Source organism: Rhamphochromis sp. 'chilingali' (assembly GCF_963969265.1).
Source record: "Rhamphochromis sp. 'chilingali' genome assembly, chromosome: 16".
In the NCBI taxonomy this organism is placed as follows: domain Eukaryota; kingdom Metazoa; phylum Chordata; class Actinopteri; order Cichliformes; family Cichlidae; genus Rhamphochromis; species Rhamphochromis sp. 'chilingali'.
In genome coordinates this window covers 7,082,739-7,101,543 of record NC_137943.1, presented here as the reverse complement: position 1 = coordinate 7,101,543, position 18,805 = coordinate 7,082,739, and the positions used below count along the sequence as shown (strand labels likewise).

The following is an 18,805-nucleotide window of genomic DNA, read 5'->3' as shown; positions in this document are numbered from 1 at the left end:
ACAAAAATATCACAAGTTCCTTTAAATGAAAGAACACACCTGCCATAAGTGATTAAACAACAGGTAATTGATGATATCACACAGCACAGCAGAGAACAGCTCTTCTGATGTTACACTGCTACAGTAACACACGTCATCATTTATTTATGATCACTTACTTTCATTTTCATTTCATCACTCACTTCTGTATTAACTTTTTATTCGGCTGTGTGACTTTACAGCTATGAGATCAATTTTTACTTTATTTGACGCTCATCAATAACATCCACGTAAATCAGTATGATTGCTCAGGACCAATAAGAAGTCCCAGCACTGTAATTAAGTCTCAATAAGGGCATTCACGTCAAGTATATCAATCCAGGGTTATATCATATATATAGTTAGAGATATTAAATCACTAAAGAGTTGTGTACATACCATTCAATCTCGTTTGCCTGTTTGCCCGAACTCGTAAAAATGTCTGCAAGCAGAGAGGGGGAAAAAAAGACAGAGCAAACATTCATTAGATGATGAGGAAACATTATAATATGCTTACAAGCACTAATATAACTGCTTATAATGGGATTGCTTTGGATGCTGAGAGCACTGTAAACAATCCTACGTACTTCTCTCTTGTTTTCCACTTCCTCCATGCCTGCTAGCTTTCTGCTAGCTCCGTGTACAGCCGCTAAAACTCTGTCTGCGAGGTGCCACACGGAGCCTCCACACACCGAACATCAGTGCAAACTAAGCGCTCTGTCTACATATTCACACGGATGGAAAAGGATTGAAAGTGGCGCCCGTTTCGGCAAATATTGCTCATGTTCGACGCCATGTTGGCTTGTTTTGATCATGTGACCGCGCTGGAAACGGAAGTCAGGAAACGTCACCCGTCGTTTCGCATCTCGGCCGCTAGGGAGAAGCAACGAGGTTCATTACGCCTCACCCATTGAGAAAGTTGGTGATTTACATGCAGGCCAAGGACAGGCAGCTGCTTTTCTTTATATAAGCTGCTAGAAAAGAGTGAGACAAGTGTGAAGATAGTGTTTGAGAGTTTTTAAAGTCTGGAGTTAGTGAAACTTAGGGGCTTTAATGTTAGCAAATGTAATTAAATTGTCAAAAGTAACAACTTGGTCTCCTGACTGCCTCAGTCCACTATATTTGATATTTATTATATTATCAGAGTGCTAATACTGATGCATTGGCAGGTGATGTTAACAGTTTTATTACTTGAGTCACTGCAACTTTTATCATTATATAAATTTACATTTTGATATTTCTTTTTTATAATATACACATTTTTATAACATGCAAACTCAAATAACGGAACTGTATCTCCCTTTTGTATGTGAAGGCAACATCTAAAAGTATTTAAGGCACTTGAGTGAATAAACTCGGTTACTGCCATCAGTGGGAGAAATGATAAATCGTACATTTATCTGAGTGAACCTGAAACTTTTGAGGTCCTAGCTGGGTCATGTTGCCTCTAGTAAATTCCTTGCTCCATTAAAAATAATAGTCTTAGCAATAAAAGTACAGCATTGTGAAATTAAATAAGTGATGATTTCTCTATCAAGTCTACTTCAGTCTCCTGCAGAATGTCTGGCTCAGGTCTACTGGGGTTCAAACCCACATGGCCTGCATGTCTTTAACTGTATGCTGACTAAAGCACTCGCAGTTATGGATACCCTCTCTTTGACAGGACAACAGTGAACAAGCAGAGGTTCAGTCCTCACCGACAGCCCGTACTCTGTCAGCGGGAGTCATCAAGCAGCCAGGCCTTCACCTTCTTCTCGCTGCTTCTCTCCCCTCCCCGCCAACACTTGAGTTATAGGCCTACTTGCGGCGCATCGCCTCTGCTACCGTATCATTATGATACACTCAGCCAATGCTGCAGATAGGTCAGGTTTTTAGAAGAAGCGGAGAGGCAGAGTGAGTCCACCTGACAGGCAGAGAGGAGGTGGCAAAGTCTGCCATTATGCTTTATTTTCAGGGTGCTAAAAAGAGTCACCATTGACTTAATCATTTGTATAATATAAGGTGATTTCAGCAGTTTCACTTAATGAGAAAATCTCCTTTATTGCTATAAGGTCTTTATGAGCTGTGTCATCCTCAACGTATGGATGTTACGTCTGCATGGACTTAATAGTTCTTATTTTATGGTGTCGGGGGGGAAGCCCACTTAACCCTGAGATACATCATGGCTGGAGGAATTACTCGAACAAACTTTGATGAATTTAAGAGATAAAAGCAGTCATGGTGACATTTGAGATTTAAGCAGATTGGCCTGTTAGTCAACTTAACTGCTGAGGAGGCATAAAAACCCAAATCTGCCATAATGTTCAGCTGTACTGTGATATGTCATAGTTACAGAAATTCACTTGATTTGCTGGATTGTTAATAAAGACACACAAAAAAAATGCTGAGAAAGTGGTTTGTTTGTTTTTTGTCTACAATTAATTCTAACATCAGTGAAAGTATAGAATTAGAGTCTGGAGGTGGCGCAAACCCTGATGGGTATTCTTATTCAGGTCTAAGGTCCTTATTTATTTGTTTATGTATTTTTTAAGCAGTATATTGTCACAGTGGGTCAGCTGCACTGTTAACCAGTCATCACAGAGTCTACTGGGCCAGGGGTCCTATAGAAGTCGATGTCAGAAAGGCGCATTAGTCTGCTCATAATAACTCATTATATATAAATGAAAAATATTTTTGTGCAGTTTTGGGCACTCATACATGAACTATTAGAGCCTGACCAGTAAAGGATTTTTAAGACTGATAGCGATACCAATATCCCATATTCCCATAAAAGCTGATATTTTTTTCAGACACACAAAACATGAAACTGAATCGACTAACATGTTTCATATATTGTTGTTTATTTATTTATTTATGTATTTATCCGCACTCTCCTGGGCTCTGCTTGGATCAGCTGGTTGTCGTGTCAGCTGGTTCACTCTCTGGTGGACAAACTCTCTGGTGCAATCTCAACTACTTTTCTTCATTTATAAATGCTGATACCGATCAGTTGCTGATAAATCGGAAAATTATTAACATCATCAAATACATGAAAAAAAAATAGTCACACTTTAAGTCTCAAAGATCTGATCATTTAAGCTTTCATAAAGCCTCGTTTGCAAAATATTGTCTAAAAATGTTTATGATATTCTTTCTATTTACTTTTTAATTGCGCATAACGAAATCATCACAGATCATGCAACAATTGCCAGATGCACGATTTTTCGGCTAGTGCTTGAATGTAGCACACCTTTGTGGATCTGTATGGAGCAAATACATGAGCCATCTGCACACACTTTTAATCTGTATAATGAAATAAATGTCACAAATATTTTAGACATACACAGGAAATGTTTTTGAGAAAGATTTTTTCAAAGAAAAAAAAGTTTAATATTTAGCGAGCTTGTGTTTAAATTGCTTGGTATTTGTGTTTATACCGAAACACTCCTTTGTAACTGAAATGAAACATTTTTTTTCGCATACGCCATGTACCTCTATTTTGATACTAATTCCCTCCATATATTAGCCTACAGCCTTGATGCTGTACAATGATATGGAGCTGATAAGCTGTAATGAACACATCTACATGTCACACATTCATATGTGTGACAGGATGCATTACACTTGAACAAAGCCAAAATATCCTAAATTAATAGCAATCAGGAAACTCTGATGACTCTCTCAAGCTGCCCTTGTTTGTGTGTGTGTGTATGTGTGTGTGTGCCCATGTGTGTGTGACCTGGTATCTGTCGGAGTGGTGGGCATCCTCTGACGACAGGGGCGAGACCACAGGAGACTCTCCCTCACGCTTGATGTGCACCGACAGCAGCATGGACTAGAAAGACACAGAGGAATAAAAAAGTCTTTTCTATGCAGATGATCTTTCTACGTTACTGCCTCTGGGACCATAAGCACCATGAGCACCGAACTTGTCCTTGGTTGACAGCTGCTGCATGGGAATAATCGATAAACACAAGAGTAACGCTGTTCCACGATAAATTCAGACCTCAGGATATAAAGTATATAATTTCACTGTTGTAGAGCTAACACTCAAGCATGCCGGGGGTGAAGTGAATTTATTTGAGTGGTTGTGAGCTCTGGGCAATTTATGCCAACACTCTGAAATTGGAGTTGACATGACAATCAGAATATAAAAAGTGGAAGAAGTTCATTAGCAGAAGCAGTTAAAATGAAATCACTGAACTAAGCTGAATATTCAGCTGAGGTTCAAGCACTCAGTGTGGCTGACAAATTGAGCTGAAAGTGTGAGTTCCAGTGACAGAAAGCAGTTCAAGTGTATAAACTGAAGTCAATTAAAAGTAGAAGCAATGAAATAATTTGTAGGAGAAAAGAAGGAGGTGAAGTTTCATAGGTGTGAGACCTGAAAAGACCTGAAGCATCAGCAGGTACGCAAAGACGCTTTTGTCTCTATGAAAGCAGATAAAGTGCAGACGTAGCACAGCCTGACTCAGTTTAACGTGCTCGGTTCAAAACTACTACTGCTGACTGTGAAACTGTGGAAGAAGTAAAACATTACATTCTGAAATTCATGTCACTATTGCAACACATCTGTTAGACAGGAAAAGGAAAAGAAGCCAGAGTGAATCCTTACCCTTGGAAAATTTCAAGAGTGTTATTGCCACAAATGCTGAGAGCGACATGTCATTGATGACGACTGTAACCCGCCTGACTTTGTCTATAAAATCCCTTCCACTGATTAGAGTTAATGTTTATGGGACGTTAAGAGGAGTTAGGGAAGAATGAGAGATTGGAAAGAGAGGATTGGGAGAAGGGGGGAAGGCGAGGGAAGGGTAAATATCCGAAAAGGAGGAGTTTAACTGTCTGACATTACGGGATGCTGCCTGTCCATAAATCTGTCCCACAACACTTTGCTCACATGCTCTCTCTTTCCCTGGAATAGACACACACATATAAAACAATATCCTCTTCTAACCCACTCTGCGGCAAAAAGAGTCCAGGGAATTCCACTGAGGAATGAGGAACAGGAAGGTAAAAGAAAGATGTGGAAAAGAGTGAATGGTAGAAGGGGAAAAAAAAGCAATATCACTTTTTTACAAGGCTTAGCTCTGACAGAGTCGTAGCTCTGTGTGTATGTGTGTACTTGTTTTTTCATGTGTTCCTGTGCCTTATTTTACAAGGCAGCTATGAAATATTTGTATTTACAGTCATCTCCTATTAATCAAGTGGAAAGGGGCAGAGCAGAGGCTTAAGTGCTTGACAGCAGTAATCTAATAATAATATGTGAGAAATGACCAACCTCCAGTGCTGCCACAGTAAATTGGACATTATGCATGGTGCTTTTATGCTTGTGTGTGTGTGTGTGGTCTTTTCTCCTTTTATCCAGGTTTTAAAAGGTCAGGAATCATTTACCTGAGGCCTTCTGGGAATATGCTTAAGTTTTATCATTACAATATGACATTTAACGGTATTCTATACAGAAATTATGAATGAAGATCTCCCTGAAAATCTGGTCTTTTAAACCAACCAATTAAATCAACACGTGAAAAAAGGGTCTGTTCCTAACAAAAGTTGTGCTTAAGGCTACAGTTAGGTGAGTCACTGGAAATGTCAGAATGTCAGAAACATGCATTGTGTAAATGATAACATATTTATTTATTTGTTTGGGAAAAGGACTTAAATTTGCTCAAATGCACACTGGGTGGTGCAGCATCTCACAAATTTATGTCCGGTCCGACACATATCTCACATTTCCCCCTCACTTTAGCTTAGCAAGTGGGCACAGTACCACATGAGTAGATGTGTCGGGGTTAATCTCCGGTTTAACGCAGCTGGGTGATGCATACCAAGCTGGGAACGACAACAACAGGCCCATGTGCTTCAGACTGGCCTTCTCCATTCTCCGTGGCCTGCAGCTGAATACTAAACAACATCAGTGTGATGCGCAGTCACGGCTGGAAGAGAAGGCCAGCACTCACCCCTCAACCCGGCATTGTCTGCCTCTCTCAAGTACAAGCCCACCCACAGTGCTGCGAGCACTGCTCTAAGCCCGGGTCAGCACCCAAAGGTGTAAGGGAATGAAAGCGAATAACCCGAATTGTATATTCTTTTGCAATCCAAGTGCACATCTTCCTGCAGTGGCCTATAAGACTTTGACCTGGTATTTAGTCAGCGGCTAAAACAAATGTGGAGATAATGAAGGAACTTGATGACTTTAGGGATCTTTAGGAAACACAAATCCAGAATATACCGCAGACCGACATAAATGATTTACCAGAGCACCAAACGCCTGATGAAGGATGAATTAATATATCCTACTTTTATAAACTGTTGACACCCTGTTAATAGGAGAGTTCACACTATAAAGGTCTGGAAACCGATATTTCAGCAGTACATTGGACACTGGCTTATACGGACAGGGTGAATACAGTAATCCACTATAATTTGTTTAATGCAACCCTGCGTAACCCCTGCCAAGCCACAACAATGAACACAGTGCCACAATCAGGCAGTTTGGATGATTTCTCCGATATGAGAAAAAATTTCTTTCCTTTTCTTCTCCTACATATGGTACAGACATGGCAGATGGCCGCCCCTCCATGAGCCTGGTTCTGCTGGAGGGTTCTTCCTGTTAAAATGGAGTTTTTCCTTCTCACTATCGCCAAGTGCTTACTCAGAGGGAGTCGTCTGATTGCTGGTACTTTCCCTGTATTATTGTAGCGTCTTTACCTTACAATATAAAGCACCTTGAGGGTACTGTTGTTGTGATATGGTGCCATTTAAGTAAAATTGAATTGAGCTGAACTGTATAGTCATTACAGCGCTCACATGTTGTGAGTAGAGTCGGAGTATTATATTGGGTCTTTTGACAATACGAGATGTCAGAAGTCTTTTAAAAGAGGCCTCAGCCAGATGAAGACACAGAAACAGTAAGAAAAGGCTTCCTGATGGGATCATAAATTCGTCTTCTTGCAGTTTGATCTCTTCTGTCTTTTTTTCTGCTTGCATTCTCTCTCTGACTCTCTAATTGGAACAATCACAGTACAGTGCCTCCTGGTCCTGCTGCCCGTTAGACAAGGGAGACTGGCGCTGGTTTGTATAAGATGTAAGACAGTCCAGCTGATTTCCCCTTAGTGCAGCAGAGAGGAACAGAAACTGAGTAACAACTCTGGTAGCTGGATGGTAAAGAAAGTACGCTGCACTACTGAAAAGTAGGTATAATACTTTGAAATCTAACCTTGTCTAATCCTGCATCTTCCTCTTGTTTTTAGCTTACATGAATATGTATATGTTTCTATCTAAATACAATTTATTATCTCCTACACACAGTACACAGTGTTGCTTTAAACACTGAGCGTGGGCTCACCTTGGGGGTTCCTGGAGTGGCCGCTCCATCCTTGGATGACGGGTTCTTACTGCTGCAGAGAAAGAAGAGAAAAAGGAAATCAGTGAGATCACATGACGTACTGTGATCCTGAGTGGATTCTGGTTACGTTCTGACTCCCTGCACACACTAACACACAACTAATATCTGTGAATTTCACCTGCGACTCACTTGCAAATCAGTTTATCAGACTCTTGATAATGTTTTCATTCACTTTCATCCATCACTCTTCTATTCTCATCGACCCTTTATGATGACTTATAAATGCAGCAGCGCACTCAGTTCACTTGGCTGCTTTCACTCATCATGTTCATACACAGAAGCAGGCAATAAGATGATTAACAGTGGTTTGACTTGTCAGCATATAAATATTATAAGGACAAAGGTGCCCAAAGCTGGGGTTAGTTGCATACCAAATAAATGCTTTTATTCTTCAAATACAGACACATTACTTTATTTTGATCCCCCCCCCCCTCACATTTACGGACCCCTCTGCTCTCAATTGATTTTTCTCATTTTGTTTTTTATTGCCCACTTTTTCTTCTCTTCTTCCCCCGCCTTGTTGTCTACCTTCCCCATTATTCTCGCCCATCTGCTGCCTCTGCCATCCTCTGTCTCTCAGACTTTCACCCAAACACAGAGATAAATTTCTCCGAGCTTCACAAATCCTTGCGACAAGCCTGACGTTGACGAAGCGAGACAGGATTGTCATGTTTGCTTTGAGACCCTGTTAGCTCACCAGACCCTCTTGGACACACACACACGAACAGATTCAAACAGACGGTGGCAGACCACAAAGGGAAGGGAGCCTAAAACTGAATTGAGCACAACCTCTAATCTGACAGCATGCCCTGGTAGACAAGGAATTTCCTTTTTCAATGGATGGATGGGTGGGTAATAAGAATAAGAAGCCTTATTTATATGTCACTTATCTGAAGTGAAGAATTTACAAAGTGATGCACAAGGAGGAGTAAGAGCAAGACAAGGGAAATATAAGAGCGGTGAAATATAATGCAGAGCTGCACAGAGGAAGCTAGGAGTGGGGAGGGTGATGGACGTGTCAAAGTGCAGTGGAAGTATTTGTTCCTATAAAGGACGTGTGAAGCAGGGTGTAGTTCTTTTTATATATATCCTAAAAAATGATTCTGTGCACAGCAGCACTCGGTGTATCACTGTCAGCGTATCTAAAGAGGAACCCGGCTAACTTTACACATAAAGCCTGGTTTATGTGTAAACCACATAAACCAGGCTTTTTTCATTTTTTTTTCATTTTTCAATCAAATTAAAACAAGATTCCTTGAATTATATTGATCCGACACACATAAAAAAGTGTGTTTCAGCCTGCTTTCTGTGTTTCAGCTCTTTTGCTCTTTCCTGATGAGATTATGGCCTCAGTTGGGAGTTTCAGTTCACACTGAATACATCGTTATGTTGTGATGTTTTGTAAATGTAAGTCCTAAAACATATTCAATCAGGTGATCGACAAGCCTCTATTTTGGGCAGGGATAGCTCAGTAGGTAGAGTGGTGGCCCCATGATCGGAAGGTCGGGGGTTCGATTCCCCTGAACAGCTACCCTGAGGTACCCCTGAGCAAGGTACCGTCCCTACACACTGCTCCCCGGGCGCCCAATGGCTGCCCACTGCTTCACTGAGTGAATGGGTTAAATGCAGAGAGGGATTTTCCCCACGGGGACCAATAAAGTACACACACTTTTCTTCTAGTTGATAATTGTGCAGTTACTCCTGGTTTCTCAGCCAGATCACATTGAACACCAAAAATGGCACTCAGATTAAGGCTTTAGCAACAGAATGCTGCTAAACAATTGGTGATGCCTCAGAGGCCATTTACATCTTTTACATACAGTCTATGCTTCAACAGAGCTCTTTGTGGGAGGCTTCTGTGATTGGAAACATTTGCATCCTTGAGTTCCCTAACCTCACCAGCAGGGCTGGTATCTGCTCCTTTATGCAAGCAGGAACAGGATGAGCACTGTCAGACCCTTACAGGTTGTGATTCATGTATAAAAGCATGTGGAGGCCATGCAAACCAAGGAATATCACTTTGAGTTGCTGAAATTAAATTTCAGCAAACTCAGTTTTTCTCTTAGATTTTTGAGGTGTTGTTCTCTGTAGGTTGATCATTTCCAACTCCATCAAATAATGTGTCATCCTTTGGTTCCTGGCACATTATCCAGTCCATATCAGTATGGATATATCCATCCTGACTTTTTCCCATTGAGATCTGATGAGTCTTCCTAGTTGTTGTTTTTTTTAGCAGTGTATATAATTAAACTAAAATACAACAATGCAAGGATTTGAACTTGAAATGTACTCCAATTTACTTTGAAATATTTGTGCTATACAATGTCACAAGAAAAGAAATAGGGTTAGTGAGTAGTTAGTTATTAGTTGTTATTTTCTCTCATGTCTGATTATTTTTGTTCGGAGATGACTTAGTTGCATACCTAGAAAGTACGCCTGTGGTTCGGTGTGCAGGATGGGTGTTTGCTTATGTATATATTCTATGTCTCTGTTGATGGTGAATCTGTATGTAGAAATCTGCCATTACCTGTGGATGTGCATATGCACCTGCATGTTGTTTTGCAACTGTGTGTGTAACCACAGAACAGCAGGCCACACCTCCGCCAACAAAGAGAATAAACATGGGTGACACAGTCAAGCTGCCGTGTAATGCAGGGGAATCTGCCAACACCCCACCACCAGCACACTCACAAACACACACCTTTCTTACCCCCTTTTCTATCTTTGTCTCTGTCATCTCCTTCTCCCTCTATCGCTCTTTTATTCATTACCTGGAACCTCTGCAGAGGCATCAACAATAACAGCCAACTCTACCTGCTTGTTGACAGTGTCAAACAGCGACAAGAGAAGGAGGGAGACAGAGAGAGGGGAAGAGAGCGAGAGAGGACAGCAGTTGCATGCCTGCCACGATGGGAGAAAATTGCCACGGTGACAGAGGGGGTGATAGAGAGATGAAAGAGGAGTTGGGGTAGCTGGGGGGGATGAAATGTGAGGTGAGAGAAATGTAGTGAGAGAGAACGAGCGGGCAACATAAAGAGAGACATTGTGCGAGGGAAAGATGAAAGGAGACAGAAAACTAGAGAAAGGAAGAGAGGGAGTGATGGGAGAGTTGGTGTGCTGCCGCTTCTTCTCAGCGCTTTGCACACATCTGCGTGCCCAGTTCTATGAATTTTTGATAGCGAGGGTTATAGGGCTGGAAATTCCAGCTGGCTGCCATGTCAAAGCGAGGAGAAGAGTGAGGAAATGAGCAGCAAAGCAAAGTGAAACAAACACACCAAGCAAGTAGGGAAAAGGAGGCAAGGATGAATGACAGATGCGATTTAAAATGTGTTGCTAATGAGGCACGTGTAGGAGAGGTAAGGGCATGTCGGTGCCTCACACAAATAGTTTTTATAGCTTTTTGTAGAGGTAGGTAGATTGATCCAAATATATATAAATATTATCAGTGCTGACCGATACTAGCACAATAGTATCGATACAAACGCTGGTATTGGTATCAGATTGATACCAGCATGATAGGATTGATATTGTGTTTATAGCCTGTAAGTTTAATATTTAGTCCAAACAATGGCGATAAATCAGTTTTCAGGGTTTTTGGGGAAATGAAACTATATACTCAACCATGTATTTTAAAAAACAACAAATGCTGACACAAAGTCCTTTAGAGACAGGCACATTTACATTGCAGTTCTTTAAAAAAACAGAAAAAAACAACAGTTTCAAAATGCATGAAAAGCTGAAAGGCGTTTTTTGTTTTGTTAACAAATTATTGTGGAAATTAAAACTCGGAGTGATTTAGTGGTCATTAAAATGTGTTCAGAAATTACAAATTAATGAGTCTTGTCACACTGTTCTTCCCTGCATAAGCTGACTTATGGTTAAATATATTGGTATTGGTAACGTAGGCCCGATGATTACTTGGCATCAGATGGATATTAAAATTTGCAGGTCAAAAGTAACATTTTGTCATTTACCATCCACAATAAAATAAAACTGGAATAGAATAGAATAGAATAAACCTTTATTGTCCCACGGATGAGAAATTTCAGTGTTACAGAGCTCTTACAGCAAGGAAAAAATTAAATATAAAAGGAAGACAGAAGGTGGTCCTATAAACATAAGCAGCCGAATTGTGCATAGGTAACAATGTACAGAATATGTATAGAAAATTTTAAAAATTGTAGGAAGATATGTATAAAATGTACAGGGTTATGTATCAAATCTAGAAATAGCTGTGGAAATTTGATCCATTATATTAAAACATTCTAATTATTACATTTTTAGTTCATCATCATTTTTAACAGGGTCTAAAAAGTTGATTTCTGTATAGACGGTTTGTCTTTGTGAATTTTATGTTATGCAAAGGTACACATAATAACCATTACATACACTAATATTTAAGTTACTATTGTTATTTATTTTGCAATCATTTCTTGTGCTGAAGCTCTTTTCACAAATATTAAGGGGACACTTCAAGAACTCTGGAGGCTGTTACACCTTCCTGAGTCAATATTTTAGAGATAAAGCTAGAAAATTTGCTGTTGTCGATGCTGTTCATACAGCAACTCAAAAGTGTCTTATTTAAGTCCCTTGCACCCTGGTAAACACAGTCCATTTACACTTGAAGGTCATCTTATTGCTCTGCATGTAAGTAAGTAACTCTGCCAAAGGAGTAATGCGAATTGCTTGGCACATTTGTTTGCAGAATTTTACTCGTCAGCGCTGGGTGTGACTTTAATGTTTGGCTTTCTGGTTGCTTTTGCTTCCGCCTGCTTGCCAAAGCACTTTATAAACTCTGCTTTATAAAAAATACTATTAAAATAAAGCTTATTATTATTATTATTATTATTATTATTATTATTATTATTATTATTATTATTATTATTATTATTATAATATTCAGCTTTGGAAGTGCTCCAGATCTGAATCTGGATTTTTTTTTAATGAAAGATTGTAAGAAACAAGGCAAAATTTGGAATTAACTATTTACTTATACATAGTTTGAGATATGAAAATCACTGTCAAGTTTTCAACACAATATATGAAACTATTCAGATCCAGATATCCTTCCAGAGATTTAATAATTTGTGTATGCAATAGTGGCGATTTCCAGCTGTGTCACAGATATGCAATCTCAGACTGCTGTAATTGTTTAAAGTATCCCTTGATCTCACTATGCAACTACTGTGGAGTATTTCACATTACTCAGACTATAAGTATCAACAACAGGATTGTATATTTATCCTATTTTTTAGTGCTAACAGTGCCTGTTGAATTTGGTTTGAACAGTAATTTGATGGAATTCAATTAACTAAATCTGCCCACTCACCTCCATCCTGGTTAAATCTGCATTGGTCGTACACAGTGCTACTGAATTGTAGTGACGGCCTCACACCTCCACTCCCAACCAGAGGGGGCAAAGAGAGAGAACCAACTAAAGATGAATAAGTCGTTTCTTGGTGGATGGAGATGGAAGGAAGAATGGAGGGATGGCACTAAACTCAAGGTACTGATTGCTTTTTGCCTTTTTGTGTCATCTGGTGGAGAGGTGGGGGCTTGAGTGGAGGCAAATTGATTATAGAGGAGGAGGGAGAAGAAGAGGAGCAGAGGTGAGGAGGGGGGCGATGGGGTATGTAGATTACTTTGCCTGCCCCAAGCCACCTGACATGTACAGGGCATGATAGATTTCCATTTGCCAAACTGTGTGTGTGTGTGTGTGTGTGTGTGTGTGTGTGTGTGTGTGTGTGTGTGTGTGTGTGTGTGTGTGTGTGTGATTTCGATGACTAAACATGAAAAGCCATGTCCTATGAACAAGTGACAGAGCTCGCAGTCAGAAGAGAGGACACGGACTGACAGTTGCAATCAAACACTTGTACATTTACATGAAGCAAGAGCAACTAGGACAGAAGGGCAAAACAAGTAGAAACACACGCTTCTTAAACACTCACACAGACACACACAGACACCTTCGTTTCCATACCCACAGTTCTTTCATTCAGCAAGCGCTGCTCGTCATTAAAGGCACATTTACCACAAATTGGACCAAATTCCCACTGTCACTTCCAATAATGGCAGCTCCCATGCAGAGAGCCAGAGAGAAGGAGACACGGTGGGTGGGTGTGCCATTTAGAATTGGCGGGTTAGTTTTGTGATATAATGCACACAACCCTTTCGGTTTTATCTCCTGTTCACATTTCTTTAGATCACTCACAGATACAGAGGAAGTCCTTTTTACAAAATATCTTCAACATCTCCGTTCTTGCTTCTTCTTGTTCCCTTTTTCTGTGGTGTACGTATGGATCTAATGGCAAGTAGGCAAATCAGCCAGCTGTGACATTAGCCACCATCCCTTCTCAGGCCGGGATGATGCTATTTCCTTAAATAACTGTGTATGTGTGTGAGAGAGAGACAGAGAGTGGACATCGGAACTAGGCTTCCCAGGGCTAGCATCCCACACTGCCAGAAGGAAGGACAAACTACTAACCTTTATTAATTATTAAAACACACAGACACCTTGCCATATTATTAGATGATGCATGGCTCCCACGTTTCCCCAGAGCTCCCAGCCACATCTCCTGGCTTTCTGGATGACAACTGAACCAATTCTATCCACGGATTAAAGCCTTGAGATGTGGCTGATAGCTCAGAAAATAAAACAAGATTTGTCCAATAATGCTTGGCTGACGCTCAGTTCGATCATTTCCTCCATTCTTTTCCATACATATATGTTCTTCATAATTATACATTTACATTTTCTTTGTTTTCAATTATTTGTTTGATTCGGGGGGGTTTTGGCAGGCAATCCATCTCTGTCTATCGGTTTCTCCTGCACTGTCCTATTTTCCATACATCTGCCCCTCCCTGAGCCTGGTTCTGTTGGAGGTTTCTTCCCGTTAAAAGGCAGTTTTTACTTCCAGCTGTTAGCTTACTCAACGGGGGTTGTTTGATTGTTGGGGTTTTCTCTGTAGTATTGTTGGGTTACAATAGAAAGCTCATAGCTATATAAAAAATATATAAATTGACTTATTCAGGAAGTTAGGCCATTGCTTTGGTCTTAAATGACTGGAACTGACTTAAAATCAAAAGATCATGAAGAAATAACTAATGAAATATAGATGAGATGTGAGAAAAAAGAACAGTAAAGGCCTATTAAGCAAAGGGGAAAAACAAGATTTAGGAAGAGATTGAAAAAAATCAAATAAATAAATGATTGCAAATAAATGGAAGAGAAGAAACAAGTGGTATAGTGTTTGGACAGGGAGAGACAAGAGGAGGGGTGCGCACAGTGTAAACGGTGGGTAAATGAAGTGTGATTTCCACTTGGGGTGACGCTATCTGTTGCCCTTTTCCTTCAGGTTAATGGGTACTATCATAAAACTGGGCCGCTTAGGTGGACACTGGGTCACAACCACAGACGTAGGTGCACACACAAAACCCGACGCGTGGTCAAGGTGAAATATGGGTCCTAATGGTTGTGTTCCATCGTTACAAGGGCTCGGAGTTGATTTGTCCATCGTAAAACAGCTCGTGCAACTGCCGTGTGGGGAAAAAAAGGGGGCAGAAGTGAACTTGAGGTCACGGGTTTGAATCCTAATCCCTGTAGGAAACACTTAGCTTTGCATTGACAGCGTGCTCCTGCCTTTTATGCAGATTTATGATACCAAAATCTTTGCTCAGAATAAAAAAATAGGTCAGCGAGCTGGACATAAAATCTTAGTTGAAATACAGGCGGTAATAATCCTTCAAAATTACTCTGTACCAACCAATACATCCTGGTAATATGATTCATGTTATTTAATTTAATGAAATTATGAGACATCCCAATTTGTTATTTCATACCCAGGACAATGTTTCCAATTCAAGATTACAGGATTCATTATACCTTCATTCAACCGTGTCCGTTATTGTAAGACACCGGGCTAAACTTAGCTTTAAACATATAGATGTTAATAGTTTGTGTAACGTGTTCGTGCACAGTTTCATTGAGACTGACCCAAACAGAGTATATAAAGACATATATATATATATACATACCTACAGATCATTAAAGTAACGCTTATAATAAATATTTGACTCTGTTAAGGAGAGAGCTCAGTCCTACCTGAGGCAGATGGTGGCTAGCCTCTCTATCTCTGTCTCCATGTGTTCCTGTAGCTCTCCAGGCCTGAGCAACACCTGGCAGATGGGACAGACTGGAGCCTGGCTGTCATACAGGGACATCTTCTTTTTACCTGGAGACACCAATGAAGAGAAACACACAGTGACAAGAATATCAGCATAAGAGATATAAGCACCCAACCATTTCTTTTTTCATGCACAAACCTTACATGTTGAGTGTGTTTAATTATATGGTATCAGAATGCACCTCAAATATTATTTTTTTTTACTGTTGTTTTATTACTGCAGAATCCCATCGAGTACAAATGAAGCTAGTGTGGAAGTACCTTAAAAATGTAGTTTTACAATGGCCAGCAGGGGGCAACTTCTATGAGTGCAAAAATGGGTCCTATCGCAAACCCTACTACTCACTCCATCTACAACTTCAGTTGGCATTTTCCTAAAGAGATCATTGTTTCAGTCACTCACGTCAAGCCTTATTTACGTCACAATGGTCAATTCATAAAAATATGTTTCCATACAGTAAAAACATGCAGGGTATGCTTTAGGACACGGCCACATTGTGATTGACAAGATGCTAGAGCATGTGGTGACCTTGCATAAATTCCCTACATAAATCACTTTGCATAGTATTGACAGACTTTGTCATGTGGCAGTGAAGCAGAAGTTTTAGGCTAAAAGCAAGAAAATGGGTTTAAGGAGCCAGCATCTTCAGCAAGCATCACAGTATACATTTCTGGATTACACGCTTACAAAAGCGGACTAGAGTGCTCTACAGTATCCATTGTGTAATGTTGCTCTGGGGTCAAAGCGGGAGGTGGTGTTAGAAGGGGAGTTAAAGAAGTGTCTGCCATGGATGAGATAATGCTGTATAGAGTCTGCCAACACTACCTCACTTCATTGTCCTTGATCAGCAGGGCTTAGGGTGGGGCCACACCTGTTTCTCTGTGTGTGTGTTATTGTGTCGAGCACTGCGTACGTGTTGGAACGTATGCATTTTTGTGTTTGTGCTTTGTCTGTCTAACCTGGCTAAAAATACCATCTATTGAAATCATATCAGTGCTTAGAGTTGGAGGACACTTCCTGATTTCCTGGATAGCCAATCAAATAGTTCTTTTTTTAGCCCGCAAACAATAGGCCCCGCCTCAGCCAGGACATCCCGTTTAGACCGCTTGTCACCACGGCAACAAGGGGACCAGGTACAGGGGGACTCCCTGTCTGCCTTGTCTTTAGTGAACCGTTTTCTTTTTCTTTTCTTTTTAATGCACAAACATTACATACACACACTCCTATACATACACATGCAGCCCTTGGGGGGCATTTATCCTTGCTCACAGTTTCCTGCAAAAGGACTCATGATACAACTAGTAACGGAAAGCACGCACAAACGTCCCCCCCTCCACAACCCACCTCTGCCGCTGCCCTTCTTTTCTCAGAGCGTGTGCATGCATACTAGCCTCCCATTCTCCTGCACTGCTGCTTAACACAGCCCACAGCACTGGACACGTTAAGTGACTTTGAAAAATAGGTAATCGATTACCTTCTTTCTCTCTTTTTCTATCTCTTTTTTACATGTTTCCTTCTCTTTTTTGCATTCTGATTCTCCCTACAATCCTTTCTTTGCTTTTTCTTTCTTCCTTTCTTTTTCATCTTCTTTATTTTCATTTCTTCCTTTCTCTCTCCCTTACTACCCCTCTCCTTTCTGATTTTTCCCTTTCTCTCCTTGTTTCTTCATCTCCTTTTTAGCCCCCCTCTCAGCCCCTGCACACCTCTTCTCTCCCCTTTATTGCTTTGACAAGATAATTTGAGTCATGCTGAAGCCGTCCGCCATCCGCCACAGCAAACAAAGAACAGATCCAATCCCCCTCTGCAGCCGATGGGGCCGCTTTCTATTCTGCAGACAAACGCACTCCTGGAGGTCGCGGACACGCACACAAACATATGCTTGATTATTGTTGAGTCCAAAAAAAAAGTGCAAACGCTTGTTTTGCATGGTGAAAGTTTACTTTGTGCATTTCAATAAGAGGTGATTTTCTTTTGAAGTTTGAAAGATTCTCTGTGAATGAGGTTATTTTTGTACTGGCAGACTGATGATAAAGACATGTAGCTGCACATTTACGACAACAGAAAAGCAACAATGAATAAGAGGAAAACATACTAAAGTGGAGGAATGATTGGGTTGTGTGAAGTGGTTTGAATTCAAGCTTCTTTTTTTTTACAGAAAATATAAACCAGCACATTAACACCAAACATATTCCTAAGACATGCAAATTTGACTTTCTCTGATGTGATGGAATAAATACAGCTAACAGCTTTTAGATCCAACAGAGATGGGAACTGCTGTCACCAAAAACATAAAAGCAGCACTAAACGTAGACCAAAATATAAAATCAGCCCCAATATGTGAAAATAAATAGATAATTTCATAAATCCTGCAACACAAAGCATTCAATCAAACACTGAAGGGAAACTTTGCATTTTTTTAAAAGTCAGATTTTTTTTAAAGCTAAAAAATATTAAATATATCAGCAACAAGTGTGTCTCCATATGAAAATTATCACATAAAACTTGCAAAATTAGCAAATGAAACATCTTTCAGTCAAAAACGGGCCCCCAATTAATCCAAATGTAATGCCATGCAATGTTTATTTGCCCTAAAAGTCTTGTCAAAACTTTCACTCTTCATCTCTTTCTTTTCTTTTTTTAAACTTGTTTGCTGTTGTGGTGTTTCCTCCTTTCCTGTCATTTTTACTTCCCATGTACTTTCTCTTTTCCCTTCCTCTTATTTTTCCCCTCTCCCTGTCAAGTGTTCCCCGAGGGAAGTGAGCGATGGGGAGAGCCGAACGGACAGAAAAATCCCTCGAAGGAGGAAGAGGAGGAGAAGCCGGGTTGGGAAGGATGGGGGGGTGGGGTGGTGCTGATGTGATGCGATGTCGCACACCCTGCTTGTCAGCCCCTTAAAGATGATTAATGTTGGGGCGACACGCAAACACATGTGTGTATCCACATGTCCCGCTTTAGACTTCACACACTCAAAACACACACACTCCCCCTGCGGCGCGACGAGGGAGCGTTTAATCTTGGGTAGCACGGGGAAGGTACCGGAGCTGCAGAAGATGGAGGGGGGGTTGGAGCGAGAAGACGGCTGGACAATAACAAGGAAATAGGACTGACAGGACTTTTTAGTGTTGAGACTCCTCAGTGAAGCACTGGTCGGCTGCCCAAACGAGGGGATGGATGGATGGATGGAGCAGGAGAGCCAAGAGAAGGTGTGCGTCTCCTTGA

General features: G+C 40.7%; 1 protein-coding gene across 5 annotated transcripts in view; it reads right to left on the bottom strand.

The window, feature by feature from the left end:
* rnf220a (ring finger protein 220a) overlaps nt 1-18,805 on the bottom strand; it is a 162,835-nt gene that overhangs the window by 27,897 nt on the left and 116,133 nt on the right. For all 5 annotated transcript variants that reach the window (XM_080906593.1, XM_080906592.1, XM_080906594.1 and 2 more), the window contains exons 3-6: nt 15,504-15,633; nt 7,343-7,394; nt 3,737-3,832; nt 418-460 (exon numbers count right to left, since the gene is read on the bottom strand). In XM_080906593.1, coding sequence (XP_080762719.1) covers nt 418-460; nt 3,737-3,832; nt 7,343-7,394; nt 15,504-15,633 — 321 coding nt within the window. The remainder of the gene's footprint in view (nt 1-417; nt 461-3,736; nt 3,833-7,342; nt 7,395-15,503; nt 15,634-18,805) is intronic.